Here is a 17949-nt window from a genome sequence, read left to right on the forward strand (position 1 = left end):
TACAGGCGTGAGCCACTGTGCCTGGCCTTATCATTCTTGATGATATTTTGGAATTAATCCTCTACATTTGAAATAGTACTGTCTTTTTACTGAAATGAATTGAATTTCCTTGGCTGCCTTGTAGGAGGCCTGTTTTTCAGGAAAATATTCTGATTACCTCTGAAAGTAATCCATGTCTTTCTAATTATCTTAACTCTCCAATGGCTAGAAGTTTTCCTTCCTAAAATTATTGTGTTTTTCCTTCTAGGTATACAAATATAACAGACTGGATATTATAGAAACCAACGTAAAGCCTTCCATTTTAGAAGGTGAGGGTTCCATTTTAGATAGAATTCCTCATTTGGAAAAAGGAGAGGAGAGAGAGATGAGAGAGTCTCCTCCTATTACTGTGTTTTTTTAATAATATGTCATGTAGATGCAATCAAAATTACCCACTGGATATAATATTTAATTCTCACTAGAATTTTTATATATGCTGAGCTATTAAATGGTAACAAATAAAATATTTAAATGTTAGAAACCTGTCCTGTAATCAAATATGATTAAGAATCTTTGTATTTGGGAATAGTTGGTAAACTTGAATATGAACTATATTAGATAGTAGTGTAATGGTGATAAATTTCTGGCATTTAATAATCACATTGTGGTTATGTAAGGTAATATCCTATTATTCTTAAGAGATAAATATTTAGGAATGAAATATTTAGGAATGAAGGATCATATCTCTACCTTACTCTTACAATGTTTCACAAAAGTAATAGGAAAATATTTTCCATGCAGAGAAACAGGAAACAAAAAATATGTCAAAATGTTAATAATTGGTAAATCTAGGTGAAGGGTATATGTGTGTTCATTGAACTCTTACAACTTTTATGTAGTTTTCAACTTTTCAAAGTATTTTAAAAAATTACTTTTTCAAATGAAGTTTGTGGTTCTTGGAGAACATATGAATATTACCAGTTCTAGAATACCCAGATGGTCACTGTGACCCCTTAAAAGCGAAGCGGAGAAGGACATCGGTTTGACTTACAGAAACCTTAGGGAGTGGTTGATTTTAAGCTCTGCCTTTTTATATGCAAATCCACCCTGTAAGTAACGTCTGGCCTTTCTGATATTTACATGTATGCACATTCTTACCTTGTCTGCACCCCCTTCCCCCATCCTAATTAAAACGTTGCTGGGGTACTTTTTTTTTTTTTTTTTTTTTGAGACGGAGTCTGGCTGTGTCGCCCAGGCTGGAGTGCAGTGGCGCGATCTCGGCTCACTGCAAACTCCGCCTCCCGGGTTTACGCCATTCTCCCGCCTCAGCCTCCGAGTAGCTGGGACTACAGGCGCCCGCCACCACGCCCGGCTAATTTTTTGTATTTTAGTAGAGACAGGGTTTCACCATGTTAGCCAAGATGGTCTCGATCTCTTGACCTCGTGATCCGCCTGCCTCGGCCTCCCAAAGTGCTGGGATTACAGGCTTGAGCCACCGCGCCTGGCGATGGGGTACTTTTTATGTCATTCACTTTAGGTACCTCTAACTGGGTGCTGAAAGCATGATTCTTCGTCTATAATAATCTAACCAGTTCTTGGATTTTCACCACTAATGAGAACCTTTCTTAGAAAAATGCCGATAATTCCATCTGCATAGGCCCAAAACCTATTAATAAAATACATCCTTGGATAGTAGTATTTTGCTTCTTTAAAATGTATTCTACTAGTATTAGTTTTCTCTTGCGTATTTTTCCATTGGACAATATTTTGCAGAAATCATTTGTTACATTTTTTCCACGTCCATGGGCATTTTGATGGATGTTTAGCCAGAAACGTTTGGGTAACTTTCTTCTTACTTTTGTTAACTGTGCCTCTTCCCCCCTACCGTTTTTTTTTTTTTTCCCAATCCTCTCTTGGTTTAGATATCAAGTCTTCGTTCAGGTGATTTTACAAGTTCAGTGGTAGCGCGTATTCTGGGATAATATTGATGAACTCTAAGATCTGGAATCTCAATTTCTAATTTGTTAATGCTTATTAAGGAGAAAAACTCGTAACCTAGTAGGAAAAAAAAAACTTACTAGAAAAAAACCTAGTAACCCTTTTCTTTTTGCAGAATTCTAACCCTCCTTCACTGCTTCCCACCTGTAGTTTTTTCTCTTTGCTTAAACCTCATGCTCAAACTATTTACATTCTCCATCTCCAGCCCAGAAAAATTATATGGCATTTCTGGACTCTCAGACAGCCACATTCAGTCGCCATAAGAAACGTTTACTGGTAGTTCGAGAGCTCAAGGAGCAAGCCCAGCAGGCAGGTCTGGGTGAGTGTCTGCGTGAAGACCATCGACACATGCAGGGCCGTGGGCGTCGGGTAATGCCACGCATTCTCTCGATTGCTTAGTGTTCCTCCTGCAGTCTGATTACTGTGCCATGGGGAAGTGTGAGGCCTCTGTGGAGCCCCTTCAGGGCCATCTGTGTCTATGTTTGTCTGTTGGTGAAGGGCAGGACCAAGCATGAACGGGAAGAGCTCTGCCAGATGTTCCCACTGACCCCCATTCAACCAGAGCAGCTGACTACTTCCGTGTCTAACAAAATGAGTTTCCTCATTTCCAGAAAAAAGTTCAGGAAACGACTGATTTACATTAGTAATTACTGTATTTAATATTATCTCATTCATTTTGAGATCAGCTTTGCAATCATTTTCATCCATCCTTTGATATGCCCCAGTTGACTCTAGTTCATTTACCTCCCTGAAAGTAAACCCACACATTAGCAGGCAGTGTTTTCATCTGCTTCTGGTTCTTCTTTTCTAGATGATGAGGTACCCCACGGCCAAGAGTCAGACCTCTTCTCTGAAACTAGCAGTGTTGTGAGTGGCAGTGACATGAGTGCCAAATACTCCCATAGTAACTCCAGGATATCAGCGTACGTATCACATAGATTCAGCACATTGACCATGCCCTGGGCATATGGGGAAAGTGGAAGCAAATAGGTTGGTTTTCTACTGGGACAGTATAGTGGGAGTGGAGAGAATATTATTCAATGCTGTGTGGAAGTTGTTCAGAGACTTTCCCAGCATATCTGAGACATTAAACTTGGCATTGAAAGGTTTTCTTCCTCAGCTTCACGGCCTGTGTGTTTTCCCATTCCCCATGAGGCAGTTCCTCCACTGAGTGCTCAGTTTATATTAACATCCGATTTTACGCTTTGGACAAATGTTGTGACTAAGATATAGGCACTGAAAAAATTAAAAGATCAAGCTTCTTCTATTCAAAATCAGGATTGGAAGAGACCATACATGTAAAATAAGTCATCACACTTTTACCAAATATAGTAATTTGTCAGAAATATTCATGCAACACCCGTATGGTAGGTGCAGTAGATGTTACCAAAAACTTATAAGGAGATATGAGTTACAAGAGCCTAAAGTCTTGCTTGGAATATGTAAAACAATGCAATATTATATATTTAAACTGAATTATGCTTTAGGAATTTGAAATGGAGAACTGTGAAGTTGTGTGGGATGATCAGCAACTGCAAGAAAGTAGCCAGGCAAGGTAGCACATGCCTGTAGTCCTAGCTACTCAGAAGGCTTAAAAATATCTGTGTAATTTCTAACAGGAGATCATCTAAGAATCGCCGAAAAGCAGAGCGGAAGAAGCACAGCCTCAAAGAAGGCAGTCCGCTGGAGGACCTGGCCCTCCTGGAGGCACTGAGTGAAGTGGTACAGAACACTGAAAACCTGAAAGGTATATTCTCAGTCCTGATGATGATTCCTGACCCCAAACGATAGTGAACAGTTGGCACAGGCAGGCAGAGTTCAGTAGGTGATTAAGCTACCATTTTCCCAATCTGAGGAAAGATGAGAACTTTTAGCAGGAAGGGTCATGTCAGCACACATTCCTGAAGCAGCCCTTCTTAGCTGGTAACTGAGAAGCCTTCCTCCATTTGGCATCCCCCTAACTGAACTGGGAGAGATGCTTAAGCCAGGATAAAGAATTGTGGGACACTGCTTTCTGCGTGGGTCCCCCAGTGTGCTTGATTTTCTTTTTGTAGTACATGTGTTTAATTATGCCAGCATTTGGGAAGAAAAAAGATAATGTAGGAGAAAGGACCCGCAGTGGGATCATAGAAATTTCTGGCTTTAGATAGAAGCTATGGTATGATTCGGTCTATGGACCTGGGAATATAACTTACCACTCTTTCAAATTTCTTCTCTCTAGATGAAGTATACCATATTTTAAAGGTACTCTTTCTCTTTGAGTTTGATGAACAAGGAAGGGAATTACAGAAGGCCTTTGAAGATACGCTGCAGTTGATAGAAAGGTCACTTCCAGAAATTTGGACTCTTACCTCCCAGCAGAATTCAGCTACCCCTGTAAGTTTTCTCAAAGACGGTGTGCATTTTTTTCATCATTTTCATGGGTTATTATGTTCACACACTCCCCAAGTCAAAAGTTTTCCTGTTCTTAAAACATAAGATGCCATTTTTAAATTATCTTAGATTTATGTTTAAGCTGTTAGTAAGGTTTTATATTTGCCTGTAGAGTGACTAGTACACCTTGGCGTAGGTTAAATGGGCTATCATTTTCCTTTCTGGGTGAAGCAGATGTCATGGAGAAAATGAGAAAGTCACGCAGTTGCTCCTGGCCTTCAGTGAGGTTGGAGTGGGGAGAGAGCGGGGAAGAGGGGATCAGAGACGGCCTCTCACTTGGATGGGATCAGGCTTTAAAGGGACCCCAGGCAATTGCTTTTCCTTTTGTTTTATGAAAAATTTGACTTGTCACTTCTGTGTTGTTACGATGGACTTTGCTGGTTGTGTTTAAGGCTGAATCAGCTTGTATCACAGAATTCTAATGTATTGTTATCTGCTTATTATTTATACTTCTATTTACTCTCTTATACCTCAAGTCTATTGTTAAGAGTTTTTATTTGGATTCAAAAGGCTGGTATATCAGTCAAGATCTAGAAAGGAAAACAAAAGCCTACCTATTATTTTATCACATAATTTAATATATGGATTGGTTAAATAAGCATTAGAGGACTAAACAAGGCAAAAGGGAAATACAGAGGAAGGACATTGAGATAGTACCTATAGGAAGCAGCTTTACCCTCCCTGAGGGAACAGGAGGAGGGGTTGGGGATTATTAGAATTTAGAAGCCTGGAAGTGGGGCCCTGTAGAGCTGGCTCTTGAACCTCTGAGAGGAGGGTGCTAGCCAGCTAGTCCTGGCATTTCTGAGGGGGCTGGTTCCAAGTGTACAGAAGTAAATGGAAGCTGGAAGGAACAACTGCTGCTGGGGGAAAAGCCAGCCAGTTGGGCCGGGCGCAGTGGTGGCTCATGCCTGTAATCCCAGCACTTTGGGAGACTGAGACGGGTGGATCACCTGAGGTTGGGAGTTCGAGACCAGCCTGACCAACATGGAGAAACCCTGTCTCTACTAAAAATATGAAATTACCCGGGCGTGGTGGCGCATGTCTGTAATCCCAGCTACTCAGGAGGCTGAGGCAGGAGAATCACATGAAACCTGGGAGGCGGAGGTAGCGATGAGCCAAGATCGCGCCGTTGTGCTCCAACCTGGACAACAAGAAGAGATCTCCATCTCAGAAAAAAAAAAAAAAGCCAATCAAGGAAGAAATCTAGAAATCTTTTGTTTATCCTCCAGCTTTGTACTCCCCCTCTGGTGTTCACTGTAGGCAGGACCTGATGGGAAGCCAGCAGCAAGGAGGAATATCTTTCAGGTGCCCAGCCCCAGCACCACAAGCAGTGGATAGAAGGCTGGGTTGGAGCTGAGAGATTACAAACGAGCTCACTGTTTAGAAACACATATGTTTATCGTGCTTGATTTCCTTATTTAGAAATGGGCATAAGACTTCCCTGTGTGCTTCAATAGAGTGCTTTGAAGGTTAAATAAGAGGATGAATGTAAAAGCACTTTACAAACCATTGAAATAAAAGCAACTAGGAATCAGGACCCTACAACTTCTTGAATTGATTATAATAGGTATTTCTTAGAAGAAATGTGATCATCATCTTCAAAACTGTAGTACTTTTGATGATAATTGTTTTTGTTTTTTTTCTTTGAGATAGGGTCTCACTCTGTTGCTCTGGCTGGAGTGCACTGATCACCACACTGCAGCATCTACCTCCCTGGGCTCAGGTGATCCTCCCACCTCAGCCTCTTGAGTAGCTGGGACTACTGGCACATGCCACAACACCTGGCTAATTTTCAAATTTTCTGGAAATTTTCTGTAGAGACGGTGTCACCATATTGCCCCAGCTGGTCTTGAACTCTGGGGCTCAAGCGGTCTGCCCACCTCAGCCTCCCAAAGTGCTGGGACTATAGGCATCAGCCACCATGCCCTGCTTGAAGGTGATAATTTATAATACCACTCCCATACCGTCCCCTTCCGTCTTCTCTTCTGATCACACGATCACTTTAAGGTCTTATTTTATTTTATTTTTTTTCTTGCTCTGTCACCCAGGCTAGAGTGCAGTGGCGATGTGATCAATCATGGCTTGCTGTAGCCTCGAATGCCTGGGCTAAAGCAGTCCTCCCACCACAGTCTCCTGAGTAATTGAGACCACAGGTGCACACTACCATGCCCAGCTAAAATTTTAAATATTTTTTTTTTGTAGACATGGGGAGTCTTGCTATGTTGCCCAAGCTGGTCTTGAACTCCTGACCTCAAGTGATCCTCCTGCCTTGGCCTCCCAAAGTGCTGAGGTTACAGGTGTAAACTGCCATGCCTCCCACATTAAGTTCTAAGACATCCATTTTATTATTGTGGTTTTGATTGGTGAAGTATGGTTGTGGTATGTGCAGGATACTGTGAGTGACTTCTCATGGCATTGCTCTGAAGAGTGTGCCACCAAGGGTCTGCACTAACCAGGGGTGTGCCCAGAGGCTCGCTGCAGGCTTGAAATTCCTGTGGAGTCTTGTGTTTTACCTGGAGCACATGTGCACAGTTTGCATTCTGCTCCATAGTATGCACATATTTGTATTTATTTCAACCTAAAAATGTTCGTTTCTCACAACTCTTTGCATATAATTGATACTCTGCCTATTTATAACCTCTTGTACTGTTTCTCCTCTCCTCAGGGAGTGGCTTGCTCATTTGGAAAAGGCCAGGATATATCATTGTAGAGTTTCTTTTCTTTTCCCCCACCCCCTATCTTTACCTTGTTCTGGGAGAAAGGAGAATTAGAGGTCTGAGTTGCAGCTAGAGAAACTGGCAAATTAAAATCACATCAGGAAAGAGAGTTACTGTGTTTCACACCATGCCAGTAGAAATGACAGGCTGTTTTCTGCTGGTAGGGATTTGGCCTTTGGTATTGTCAGTCTAGAGAAGTATTAGATAATCTTTGCTGATACAGTCTATTTTCTCCTTAGGTTCTAGGTCCCAATTCTACTGCAAATAGTATCACGGCATCTTATCAACAACACAAGACTTCGCTTCCTGTTCTTGGTTAGTATTTTTTCTCATTTAATATTACAGTACTAAGCAGCAGGACTCTCTTTCTGTAAGTATTGAGAAGATCAGCAGTATAAGGAGAGATTGGATACAATTTTTCACTACAAAAAATTGACTACAATTCTTCCTCAATTCTAAGACCACACCTTTAGTATGATCAGTTTCATGCTTCTAGCGTTGGGGGACCTGGTGCGGGAAAATCCAACATGACCATTGTATGTGTAATTTTAAAAAATATTTTATGTGGCATACGCTTTTTCATAAAGGCACATCACAGTTCCAGTTTCAGTCTAAACCATCTACATTTACATATATATCAAAAGATTCTTCTGAAGTATCATTACTGGCTGTTGGCAGTTACGCCTTGCATCTTGGGGGCATTTTCATAAACTTGCTTGTGAGTGGGACCTTTTTATTATGTTTAGAATTGGCAATATAATTTGAAGGCAAATCCAAAGAATATTAGCATTTTATACATATTTCCTGTTTAGTTATGCATGAAGTGTTTTATTTGTTGAGGGAGATGATTCTCAATTAGATTGCTTATATCCCTAAAAATTAAAAATCCTAAAAGCTTTCTTTTGAAAGTTGGTTAGAAACATTTGATGGATCAACTTGGGACTTTGAGTATTTGCCCTTACTTATAGTTGGGTCAATCAAGCATTTTAGCTTTGAAAAGTGAATATTAGTTTGTAAAATAATTAGCAGTTTTAACTGCTGTTACTTGCATTTCTAGCATGTGAGAGGCAATTTTCTGAAATTTTTTTTCACCGAAGTGCTACACTGTAATAGCATTTTGATGATATTTGAAGTAGCCTGTGGGGATTCAAATTAAGTTTGACTTTAATAGCTTATGTTGCTACCAGGAAAGAGCAGCTACCTTCCATCCCAGCTCAACTCATACATCCAGACAGTAACTACTGTATTCCTAGCTCCTCTTCTGTCTGGAGAATGGCAAGGTACTTTTGGTATCAATTTCAACACATCCACTTATTCCTTTTTTTTTCTTAAATTTTTTTATTAAAAAAAACAGATGGGGGTCTTAATATGTTGCCCAGGCTGGTCTCAGACTCCTGGTCTCAAGTGATCCTCCTGCCTCCGCCTCCCAAAGTGCTGGGATTACAGGCGTGTGCCCCTGTGCCCAGCCCACTTATTTCTCAGATGCTAGGAACTTATATTAGACCTGAGGCCATTTGGTCATTGTTTATTTTGTGCGGTAGTGCAATCCAGTTGTGATTTCTGCCTCCTGTGTTCCTGGTTGCTGGCCTGATGCTGACCTTCAGGTCAGGTCAGTCCCACCATCCCCCAGGGTATTCTAGATGGCTTTCCCACTTCAAAGAGCACTTTCTTGTTTTCCAGCTGAGCCTTAAAGACACTCTGTAATATTTGAGAGCCCCTCATTATCTGAGTGTTTATTATCATTACCCTTGTGGTTTCAAGGTTGTATAGGAAAAGGGAAGTTCCTATAATTCAAAAATTGCCACTGATGAACTGGTCACAAAATTAGTCCCCCTCAAATATTACTCAGCTCCCCTCCCCAGCTAACAATAGTTGAGTATATTCACACATCCCCACAAGTGGAATCAATGACTTGATGGATCATTTCTGATTGTTTCCTGCTTTGATGCAATACAGCACCATGCAGATCAATTGCAAGTCTTACAAAAATTTAGTATTACATAAAATAGATTAAAATGATATTGGAAAAGTACTTGAATCACTGCTGGATTGGACTTGTTGCAATTGATGACAAAATAAGTGCTTCAAGTGGTTTTGACCATCAAAGGATTGAAAGAGCTCCTTAGAAAAATTGCAAAGCCCTCAAGGTATTTTTATAAAATGACTTTTTTGTGTGCTGTGAAATTCAAATATGGAAATATGAAATATGTCATGTCCTGCTGTCATATAATTTGTCAGAATACTTACTTTCTTGCCCAAAAGTCTATACTTTGCGTTTATTTCAAATTAAGTCTGGAATCAAATATAGTTGTAGTTATGCCTAATTTTAAGAAATGAGGGCCGGGCGTGGTGGCTCAAGCCTGTAATCCCAGCACTTTGGGAGGCCAAGATGGGCGGATCACGAGGTCAGGAGATCGAGACCATCCTGGCTAACACGGTGAAACCCTGTCTCTACTAAAAAATACGAAAACGAGCCGGGCGAGGTGGCGGGCGCCTGTAGTCCCAGCTACTCTGGAGGCTGAGGCCGGAGAATGGCGTAAACCCGGGGGGTGGAGCTTGCAGTGAGCTGAGATCCGGCCACTGCACTCCAGCCTGGGCGACAGAGCGAGACTCCGTCTCAGAAAAAAAAAGAAAAAAAAAAAAATGAGATAGAGCACATTATTTTCGTAACTAGTTTTTTTTTTAATATAGTCTTATTCCAACTTTAATTGCGATTTGTGAAAGTGTGGACCTTGTTGACAGTGAATTTATTTAACCTTTTTCCAGTATTGATATTCTTTTATCTTTATGGCACCATTTAGTGGAGAGAAATTAAACAAACATAAAGATGTAGTATTAAATCATAACTGCATAAAATTAACTGCAGTATATACTGCACTACTGTAATAATTTTGTAGCTACCTCCTGTTGCTATTGTGGTGGGTGAGCTCAAGTGTCACCAATATCTGCTTAAAATGCCGTGTGCCACTAATCATGTCCACATGAGCAGCACGTGACAGTCTCCATTAATTGCATATGGCAGCGAAAAGTGATCTCTTGTGTTCTTGTGTATTTTTTTTATCATGTTTAATGTAATATCGTAAACCTTAAATAACACCATGAGACCTATAGGAAGTACCAAAGTGATGCTTCCAGGAAGCAGAGAAAAGTCATGACATTACAAGAAAAAGTTGACTTGCTCAATACGTACTATAGATTGAGGTCTGCAGCTGTGGTTGCCCACCATTTCAAGATAGATGAACCCAGTGCCAGGACAATTGTAAAAGAAAAGGAAATTCATGAAGCTGTCACTGCAGCTATGCCAACAGGGATGAAAACCTTGTACTTTTGCAAAAGACCTTTTATCTTGTATTGAAAATGCAGCTTTTATGTGGGTGCAGGATTGCTATGAGAAAGGCATTTCTATACAACTAATATGATTTGAGAAAAAGCACATTGTACGAGAACTTAAAGCAAAAAGATGAAGGATCTAAAGCTGAAGAATTTAATGCCAGCAAAGGATAGTTTGATAATTTTAGAAAGAGGTTTGGCTTTACAAATACCAAGATAACAGGAAAAGCAGCTCCTGCCGTCCAGGAGGCAGCAGCAAAGGCAGTCAGGGTTATGATCAGGACTGCTCTTATCTGTAAAGCTGCTAACCCCTGAGCCTGGAAGGGAAAAGATTATTAACACCAGCTGCCAGGCTTTTGGTTGTACCATACAACAAGAAGGCTTGGACAAGGAGAACACTGTTTCTGGATTGGTTCCTTTGTCGATTTGTCCCTGAAGTTAAGTAGTATCTTGCCAGTAAGGGGACTGCCTTTTAAAGTTCTTTTGATACTGGAGAATGCCCCAGGCCACCCCAAACCCCATGAGTTCAACACTGAAGACGTTGAAGTGATCTACTTGCCCCCAAACACACATCTCTAATTCAGCCTCTAGATCAAGGGGTCATAAGGACCTTTAAGGCTCATTACAAACAGTACTCTATGGAAAGGATTGTCAAATGTACGGAAAAGAACCTTGCTAGAACATGAAAGTCTAGAAGAGTTACACCATCAATGATGCCATCATTGTTATAGGAAAAGCTGTGAAAACCATCAAGCCCAAGACAATAAATTCCTGCTAGAGAAAACTGTGTCCAGATGTGCATGACTTCACAGGATTTATGACAGCCTATCAAGGAAATCATGAAAGAGACTGTGGATCTGGCAAAAAAAAAAAAAAAAAAAAAAAAAAAGTGATGCATGAAGGATGTCAAGATAGGGGTTTTGGAGAAATTCAAGAGGTGATAGACATCACACCAGAGGAATTAACAGAAGATGACTTGATGGAGACGAGTGCTTCCAAACCAATGCCAGACAATGAGGAAGATGACATAGAAGAAGCAGTGCCAGAAAATAAATTGACATTTGTTCCAAAGATTCCAATTATTCAAGACTGCCTTTGGCTTCTTCTACAACATAGATGATTCTATAATATGGGTACTGAAACTAAAAGAAACTGTGGAAGGATTGGTACCTTAGAGACATGAAAAGCAAAAACATCAGAAATTATGGTGTATTTCTGTGAAGTTAGTAACTGAGTGTGCCCACCTCTCTTGTCTCCTCTTTAACCTCCCCTACCTGTTTCATCTCTACCGCCCCTGAGACAGCAAGACCAACCCCACTATTTCCTCCTCCACTTCAGCCTACTCAATGTGAAGATGACAAAGATGAAGACCTTTATGATGATCCACTTCCACTTAAAGAATAGTAAATATCGTTTTCTTAATATTTTCTCTAGCTTACTTTATTGTAGGAATATAGTATATAATACATATAACATACAAAACATTTGTTAACTGACTTTTTATGTTGCCAATATGCTACCGGACAACAGTAAGCTATTAGTACTTGAGTTTTGGAGATTCAGAAGTTAAACATGGGGCCAGGTGTGGTGGCTCACACCTGTAATCCCAGCACTTTGGGAGGCTGAGGTGGATGGAACGAGACCAGGAGTTTTGAGAGTAGCCTGGGCCACATGGTGAAACCTCGTCTCTACAAAAATTAGCCAGGTATGGTGGTGCACACTTGTAGTCCCAGCTACTTGGGTGGCTGAGGTGAGTCACATGAACCTGGGGTGTCAAGGCTGCAGTGAGCCATGATTGTGCCACTGCACTCCAACCTGGGCAACAGAAGGAGACCCTGTCTCAAAAAAAGAAAAAAAAAAATGGTATATGCAGATTTTTGACTGTGCAGCAGGGGTCCACACCCATAACCTACCTTCAAGGATCAACTATAATTTGTCATGCCTGCATGGCTCATATGTACAGATTTGCTGCTGGAAGTTTATCATAAATAATGCTGAAAAAGAAAATCCTTATATATACATATTTTCTCATATCTCTGCTTCCAGTATATGATTCCTAGTTAGAAAAGAGAGACCTAACAAATCTAAGTGAAAGAGTGCCTGGGAGTTTTAGGTTACAATGACAGAATCTTTTCCTAACCCTCTCTCTCCATTTACTTTTTTTAAAGCAAGGGCATCTTTATTGATCGACATGTTTGTCAAAGTTTCATCATAGTTTCTGTCCATTAACTTCACTTACTGAATATGTGCTACCACATTTTGCTATTCCTTAAAAATTGAGATAGACTTTATATATAGTGAAATGCAGAGATTTCAGGTGTACGACTTGATAAGTTTTAATAAATATATACAGCCATGTAACTGCTGCCACCACCCCTCCCACCAGTTTGAAATACAGAACATTCTTCCACTTTGAATCACTGAGTGAGCATGCCTGAGGTTGAAATGCAGTCCCTCCTCTCAGGGCAGGACGTCCAGGCTGTGTTGCTCTGACCTGGAGGTTGCAGGGGTAGCAGACACATTAACTCTGGCTCTGATGGTCTTATTGCTATAAACCCCACCTGCCTAGTTTGTTTAGTTTGGAGTTACTGCCTCAGCGCCCTCCAACAAGGCTATGTCTGTCACATTTTCCCTTCCTTTCTTACTTTTAGATGCTGAGCTTTTTATACCACCAAAGATCAACAAAAGAACCCAGTGGAAGCTGAGCCTGCTAGACTGAGTGACCACAGTTAGAAGGGATCCAACAGAGAAGACCATTGCCACTAATTCCTGTTGTCCTACCACCCCTTGCTCTTTGAGGCATGTCTGTTGAGAACCGGAAAGAGTAAAATGATAACTTACCTTAGCCTTGCCAAGAACTTCAGCAGACAACAAGCAATTCTATTTTATTTTGAGTATACATCTTAATCATTAGCAAGACATTAAGCTTTAACCATTATGGCATCATTTTGTGAGAATGATTGTTCTTTCACTTGGGCTGTTTTTGAGAGCATAATTATGGTAATCATGAGATTAATGTTTCATGGTTTCTACCTCAAAAGTGTGAAGACAAGTAAAATAATGTTTCTAAATTATCTTATTTTATTGGAGGAGAAGATTACAATGGCTGTTAGTGCTACATTTGGTCAAGTGTAATCACTTAAATGGCTTCTTGTCACCTTAAACTAAAGCAAAATAAAAAGTATCCTTTGAAATTATAAGCCCTCCTTTGCTGACAGCTGTTATTTTGTAACATGTTACCAGGTCATGTGCTTTCAGTTATAACTGGGCTGAGCCTCCTATAATTACAATGTCTATGGGGACTGTTTTACTGCCTGTGTATTTTCTGCTAGAGAGTTAGCAATGTTAGAGCTGGAACAGATTAGAATTTCTAAACAGTATCATGCACGTTTGGTATGAGTGATCAGTGTGCATTGTATGGCATGCATGGTTGTGAATTATTCTCTGTTCTCCAAATGCTGTTTCTTTAACTCAGATATTTTTGTTAGTGTCTAGGCCACTTCATTTATTTTTCTTTATGGTACTTTACTGACTTCTCTTTTACTCAGTTCTCCACCCCACCCCCCACCAGAAAAAACTGTCTCAAAATGAGAATATTTTATTTTTATGGTGAGTCTAGAAAACGCCCACTTCATTCTAATTAAAAATTCTTCCATGTTTTAAATATCAGAACCAGACCTTCCTTACTGTATATCTTAGTCCGTTTGTGTCTCTAAACAACCAGCTTTCAAAGGAACTAATAGAGTGAAAACTCACTCATTACCATGAGGATGGAACCAAACCATTCACGTAGAATCTGCCCCCGTGACCAAAACACCTCCCACTGGGCCCCACTTCCAACATTGGTGATCACATGTCAACATGAGGTTTAGGGAAACAAATGCCCAAACCACAGCACTGTACATAAACAAACAGGAAATGCTGCTTTTGATCCTCAAAGAAGTGATATGGCCAAAATTGTAATTTAAGAAGCCTTTCCCAGTATAGCAAGGTGTCAACTATAGAATCAATCTAGGAGTATTCACTGTAAAATTCAACTTTTCTGTATGTTTAAACATTTTCACAAAATAATAGTTTTTAAAAAGAAGAGGAAGAAGATATACTTTGCTTTTGAAATCTACTTTTTGACTTATATGGATTTGCTGTAATTAAGTGCCCAATATTGAAAGGCTGCAAGTACTTTGTAGCCACTCTTTGGCATGGGCAAATAAGCATGGTAACTTATATTTGAATATATTATAGTGCTCTTGCTTTGGCTAATTATAAAGGGACCCATGCTGATAGATTGGAAATAGAAGTAAATGTGTTCATTGATAATGGTGTGAATTTTCCTGGACATTCAGTTTCCTTAAATAATGTACTGAAGCAGCAAGAAATAATTTGTTTGAATGCAAATTAGTATCAATTACTGTTTCTGTCATCTGAGCAGGATTGAATTTTGTTCATTTTTACAAGAAGCAGGCAGGAGGAGACCTTCCAAATTGAGGCAAAGCCAAGAAGAATTCATGGGGGCAAACTGAGTGTATGAGCAAAGGAGAGAACTCCTCTGAGTGTTGAATGCTTAATTTGGAGGCAAGATTCTGTCAAGTTTTAGAAAAGAGTACATAAATTTGGATTCTGTCCCAAAGCAAGTTCATGCCGCAGTAAGGTGAAACCTTCACTTTTCTTGGTTCCAATGAGTCAGATAGCTTTGCTCAGATGCTCTAAACTTCAAGAGGGAACTTGCAGAAGACTGTCTTCTTCAGTTCAAAGTGCATTTTAAATTTATGCTTTTTAAAAAACTGAGGCCGACTACAGTGGATCACACCTGTAATCCCAGCACTTTGGGAGGCTGAGGCGGGTGGATTATAAGGTCAGGAGTTTGAGACCAGCCTAGCCAACATGGTGAAATCCCATCTCTACTAAAAATACAAAAAAAATTAGCCAGGCGTGGTGGTGGGCACCTGTGATCCCAGCTACTTGGGAGGCTGAGGCAGGAGAATCACTTGAACCTGGGAAGGTAGAGGTCGCAGTGAGCCAAGATCATGCTACTGTCTGGATAGGATAAGAATGAGACTCTGTCTCAAAAAAAAAAAAAAAAAAAAAACTTAGGAGCAATTTTTATGTGCCTTTATGGATGTAGCTTGGTGCATTTTCTTAGCCCTGCTGCATATTTTAAATTAAATTTAATTATATATGCATGTATATATACACATTTGAGAGATTTGTCATAGCAATAACTGAAGAGGGTGTTTTTAAAAATAAGTAAAACTGATGATGCTTAGTAACCTAAGGTGACTGCAAATTTGAGAAGCAAAATTAGATTTGTTCTTCTTCTTGTGCTGGTTATTGTACTCCCATATTCTCTAGAAGCACCGCCTGGACAAGCCCTGGGGAGTCTTTGGCTGTTCTTTCTTGTTTGTCATATTTATTAGTAACTGGCTGCAAATAAATCTTAGGAGCTAGGTAGCTGTGCATATTCACGAGGCTGGAGATAAGGCAAGGCTAATTTGGTAACATTTGGCAGTGCTGAAGGCCTGCTTTGGATTCTCGTGCTTCTGTGTTCTCTGTGCTCCCTGGGCCCTTGCCTGTGCCTGCACTGGGCTGCTCCACCACTATTCCTATTGGCTCTAAAGTCCCCAGACCTTTAAGAACAACAGTTACTGGGTTGGTATAAAGGAAAGAACAAGGCTTTGGGCCATGTGTCCAACCCTTTTAGCAGTCTTGGACAAAGTCACTTAATCTCACTGAGCCTTGCTTTTCTTCCATCTTGTGTGTACCCATCAAGCTAAGCAGAGTTTCTCAATGGCACTGTTGTCATTTTGGTTCATGTCATTCTTTCTTTGGGTGTTAGGAGGTGCTTCCCTGCACATTGTAAGATGTTTAATGACTTCCCTGGTCTCTAACCCCTAGATGCCAGTAGTACACACTCCCACCCCTGTTATGACAGCCACAAATATCTTTAGATGTTGTTAAATGTCCGCTACAGGCCAAAGTTGCCCCCACTTGAGAACTACTGTGCTAAGGTAAGTTCCAAATACTTAGTAAAACTATCGCTTTTTTATGAAGAAATTCTCTTTTTCTACGAGGGCATACTTGGGAGGATCAAGTGAGAACATTCGTAAAGTGCTTTGAAAAAGACTGCACAATTGCTCAGCCTTCAATTGGTATTTTTTCATTTAAAAATGAACATTGAGGCCTAGGAAGGCCTGGAGACGCCCATCCTCCAGAACCACCTCCCAGCTCTCCTCTTCATTAAGACCCTTGCCTCTTTAGGGATCTGTGACGTGGGGTTCATACATCCCGAAGGGATCGGTAGATAGAGCATATCTCTGTATGATAGGTTTTCTCTGTAATCATACACTTTATTTTACGCATTTAAAAACATTATTCTAAGAAGAGGTTTATGGGTTTACCACCCTGCCAAAGAGGTCCAAAGGTTAAGAACTAACCAGACGGCCGGGCGCAGTGGCTCAAGCCTGTAATCCCAGCACTTTGGGAGGCCGAGACGGGCGGCTCACGAGGTCAGGAGATCGAGACCATCCTGGCTAACACGGTGAAACCCCGTCTCTACTAAAAAATACAAAAAACTAGCCAGGCGAGGTGGCGGGTGCCTGTAGTCCCAGGTACTTGGGAGGCTGAGGCAGGAGAATGGTGTAAACCCGGGAGGTGGAGCTTGCAGTGAGCTGAGATCCGGCCACTGCACTCCAGCCTGGGCGACAGAGCGAGACTCCGTCTCAAAAAAAATAAAAAATAAAAAATAACCAGACTTCAGCTTGCACATCAGTGAATGATCATGGGTTGACAGTAGAGCGGTTTGGGCAGAAACTGAGGTAAAGATGTCCCTCTCTCTCAGGTCAGTGTCCCCAACTCCTGATTCCTTGACAGTCCAGCATAAGGCTTAGTCATCCGTGCTGAACCATGGGAACCTCACGTGCCTCTCTGTGGCTCTCTCTCGGCCGGTACCAGCCAGATACTCTTACTCACCAGACCTGGATCCAGGGTCAGGTACTTTAGGCCTTTCGAGGCTGTGTAGGCAAACCTGGAACCTGTGAGGGCGGCTCTGGAGGGCTTCTCCCTGGAGATGGTGGAGGTGCCAGCTCTCCTCTAAATGCCGAATGCGTGCCTTTGAGTGCCTGTGTGACTAAGGACTATAGTGAGAGACTTTTGGCCTTCTGCATAAGAGGCAGAAACTTAAAGATACTAGCTAGCTGTTGTGAGCACCTCCAGGAGTCTAGTATTGGTATTCAGATGTCTTTCACTGTTTTCCAAATCAGCTGTGTGAGGTAGGCATTCATACGCAGTTTTGCAGGCAAACAGACTCAAGTCACACACCTAGGTGGTAGCAAAATAGTGTTTCAAACCACAGAGTCCAGAGCCCATGTTCCGTCTACTGTTTTATGCACCCACTAGTGTTCAGATTCTGAACTTTAAAGACAGGACAGAGAATGTACTGGGGGCTCTTTTGTAAAGAATCTCCAATTTAAAGTGCTCGTATTACAAACTCCCCCTG

At 41.0% G+C, this 17949-nt stretch overlaps 1 protein-coding gene across 5 annotated transcripts in view; it reads left to right on the top strand.

Annotated features, from left to right (window-relative positions):
• The window catches only part of ELP1 (elongator acetyltransferase complex subunit 1), a 69349-nt gene extending 55692 nt beyond the window's left edge, over positions 1–13657 (top strand). For all 5 annotated transcript variants that reach the window (XM_017876678.1, XM_017876679.1, XM_017876680.1 and 2 more), the window contains 7 exons: positions 248–308; positions 2183–2296; positions 2789–2900; positions 3597–3724; positions 4199–4353; positions 7367–7442; positions 13109–13657. In XM_017876678.1, coding sequence (XP_017732167.1) covers positions 248–308; positions 2183–2296; positions 2789–2900; positions 3597–3724; positions 4199–4353; positions 7367–7442; positions 13109–13176 — 714 coding nt within the window. In that variant the 3' untranslated portion in view covers positions 13177–13657. The remainder of the gene's footprint in view (positions 1–247; positions 309–2182; positions 2297–2788; positions 2901–3596; positions 3725–4198; positions 4354–7366; positions 7443–13108) is intronic.
• The last annotated feature ends 4292 nt before the right edge of the window (positions 13658–17949 follow it).

The sequence above is a fragment of the Rhinopithecus bieti genome, unplaced genomic scaffold (genome assembly GCF_001698545.2).
Source record: "Rhinopithecus bieti isolate Rb0 unplaced genomic scaffold, ASM169854v2 scaffold_9663, whole genome shotgun sequence".
NCBI lineage: Eukaryota > Metazoa > Chordata > Mammalia > Primates > Cercopithecidae > Rhinopithecus > Rhinopithecus bieti.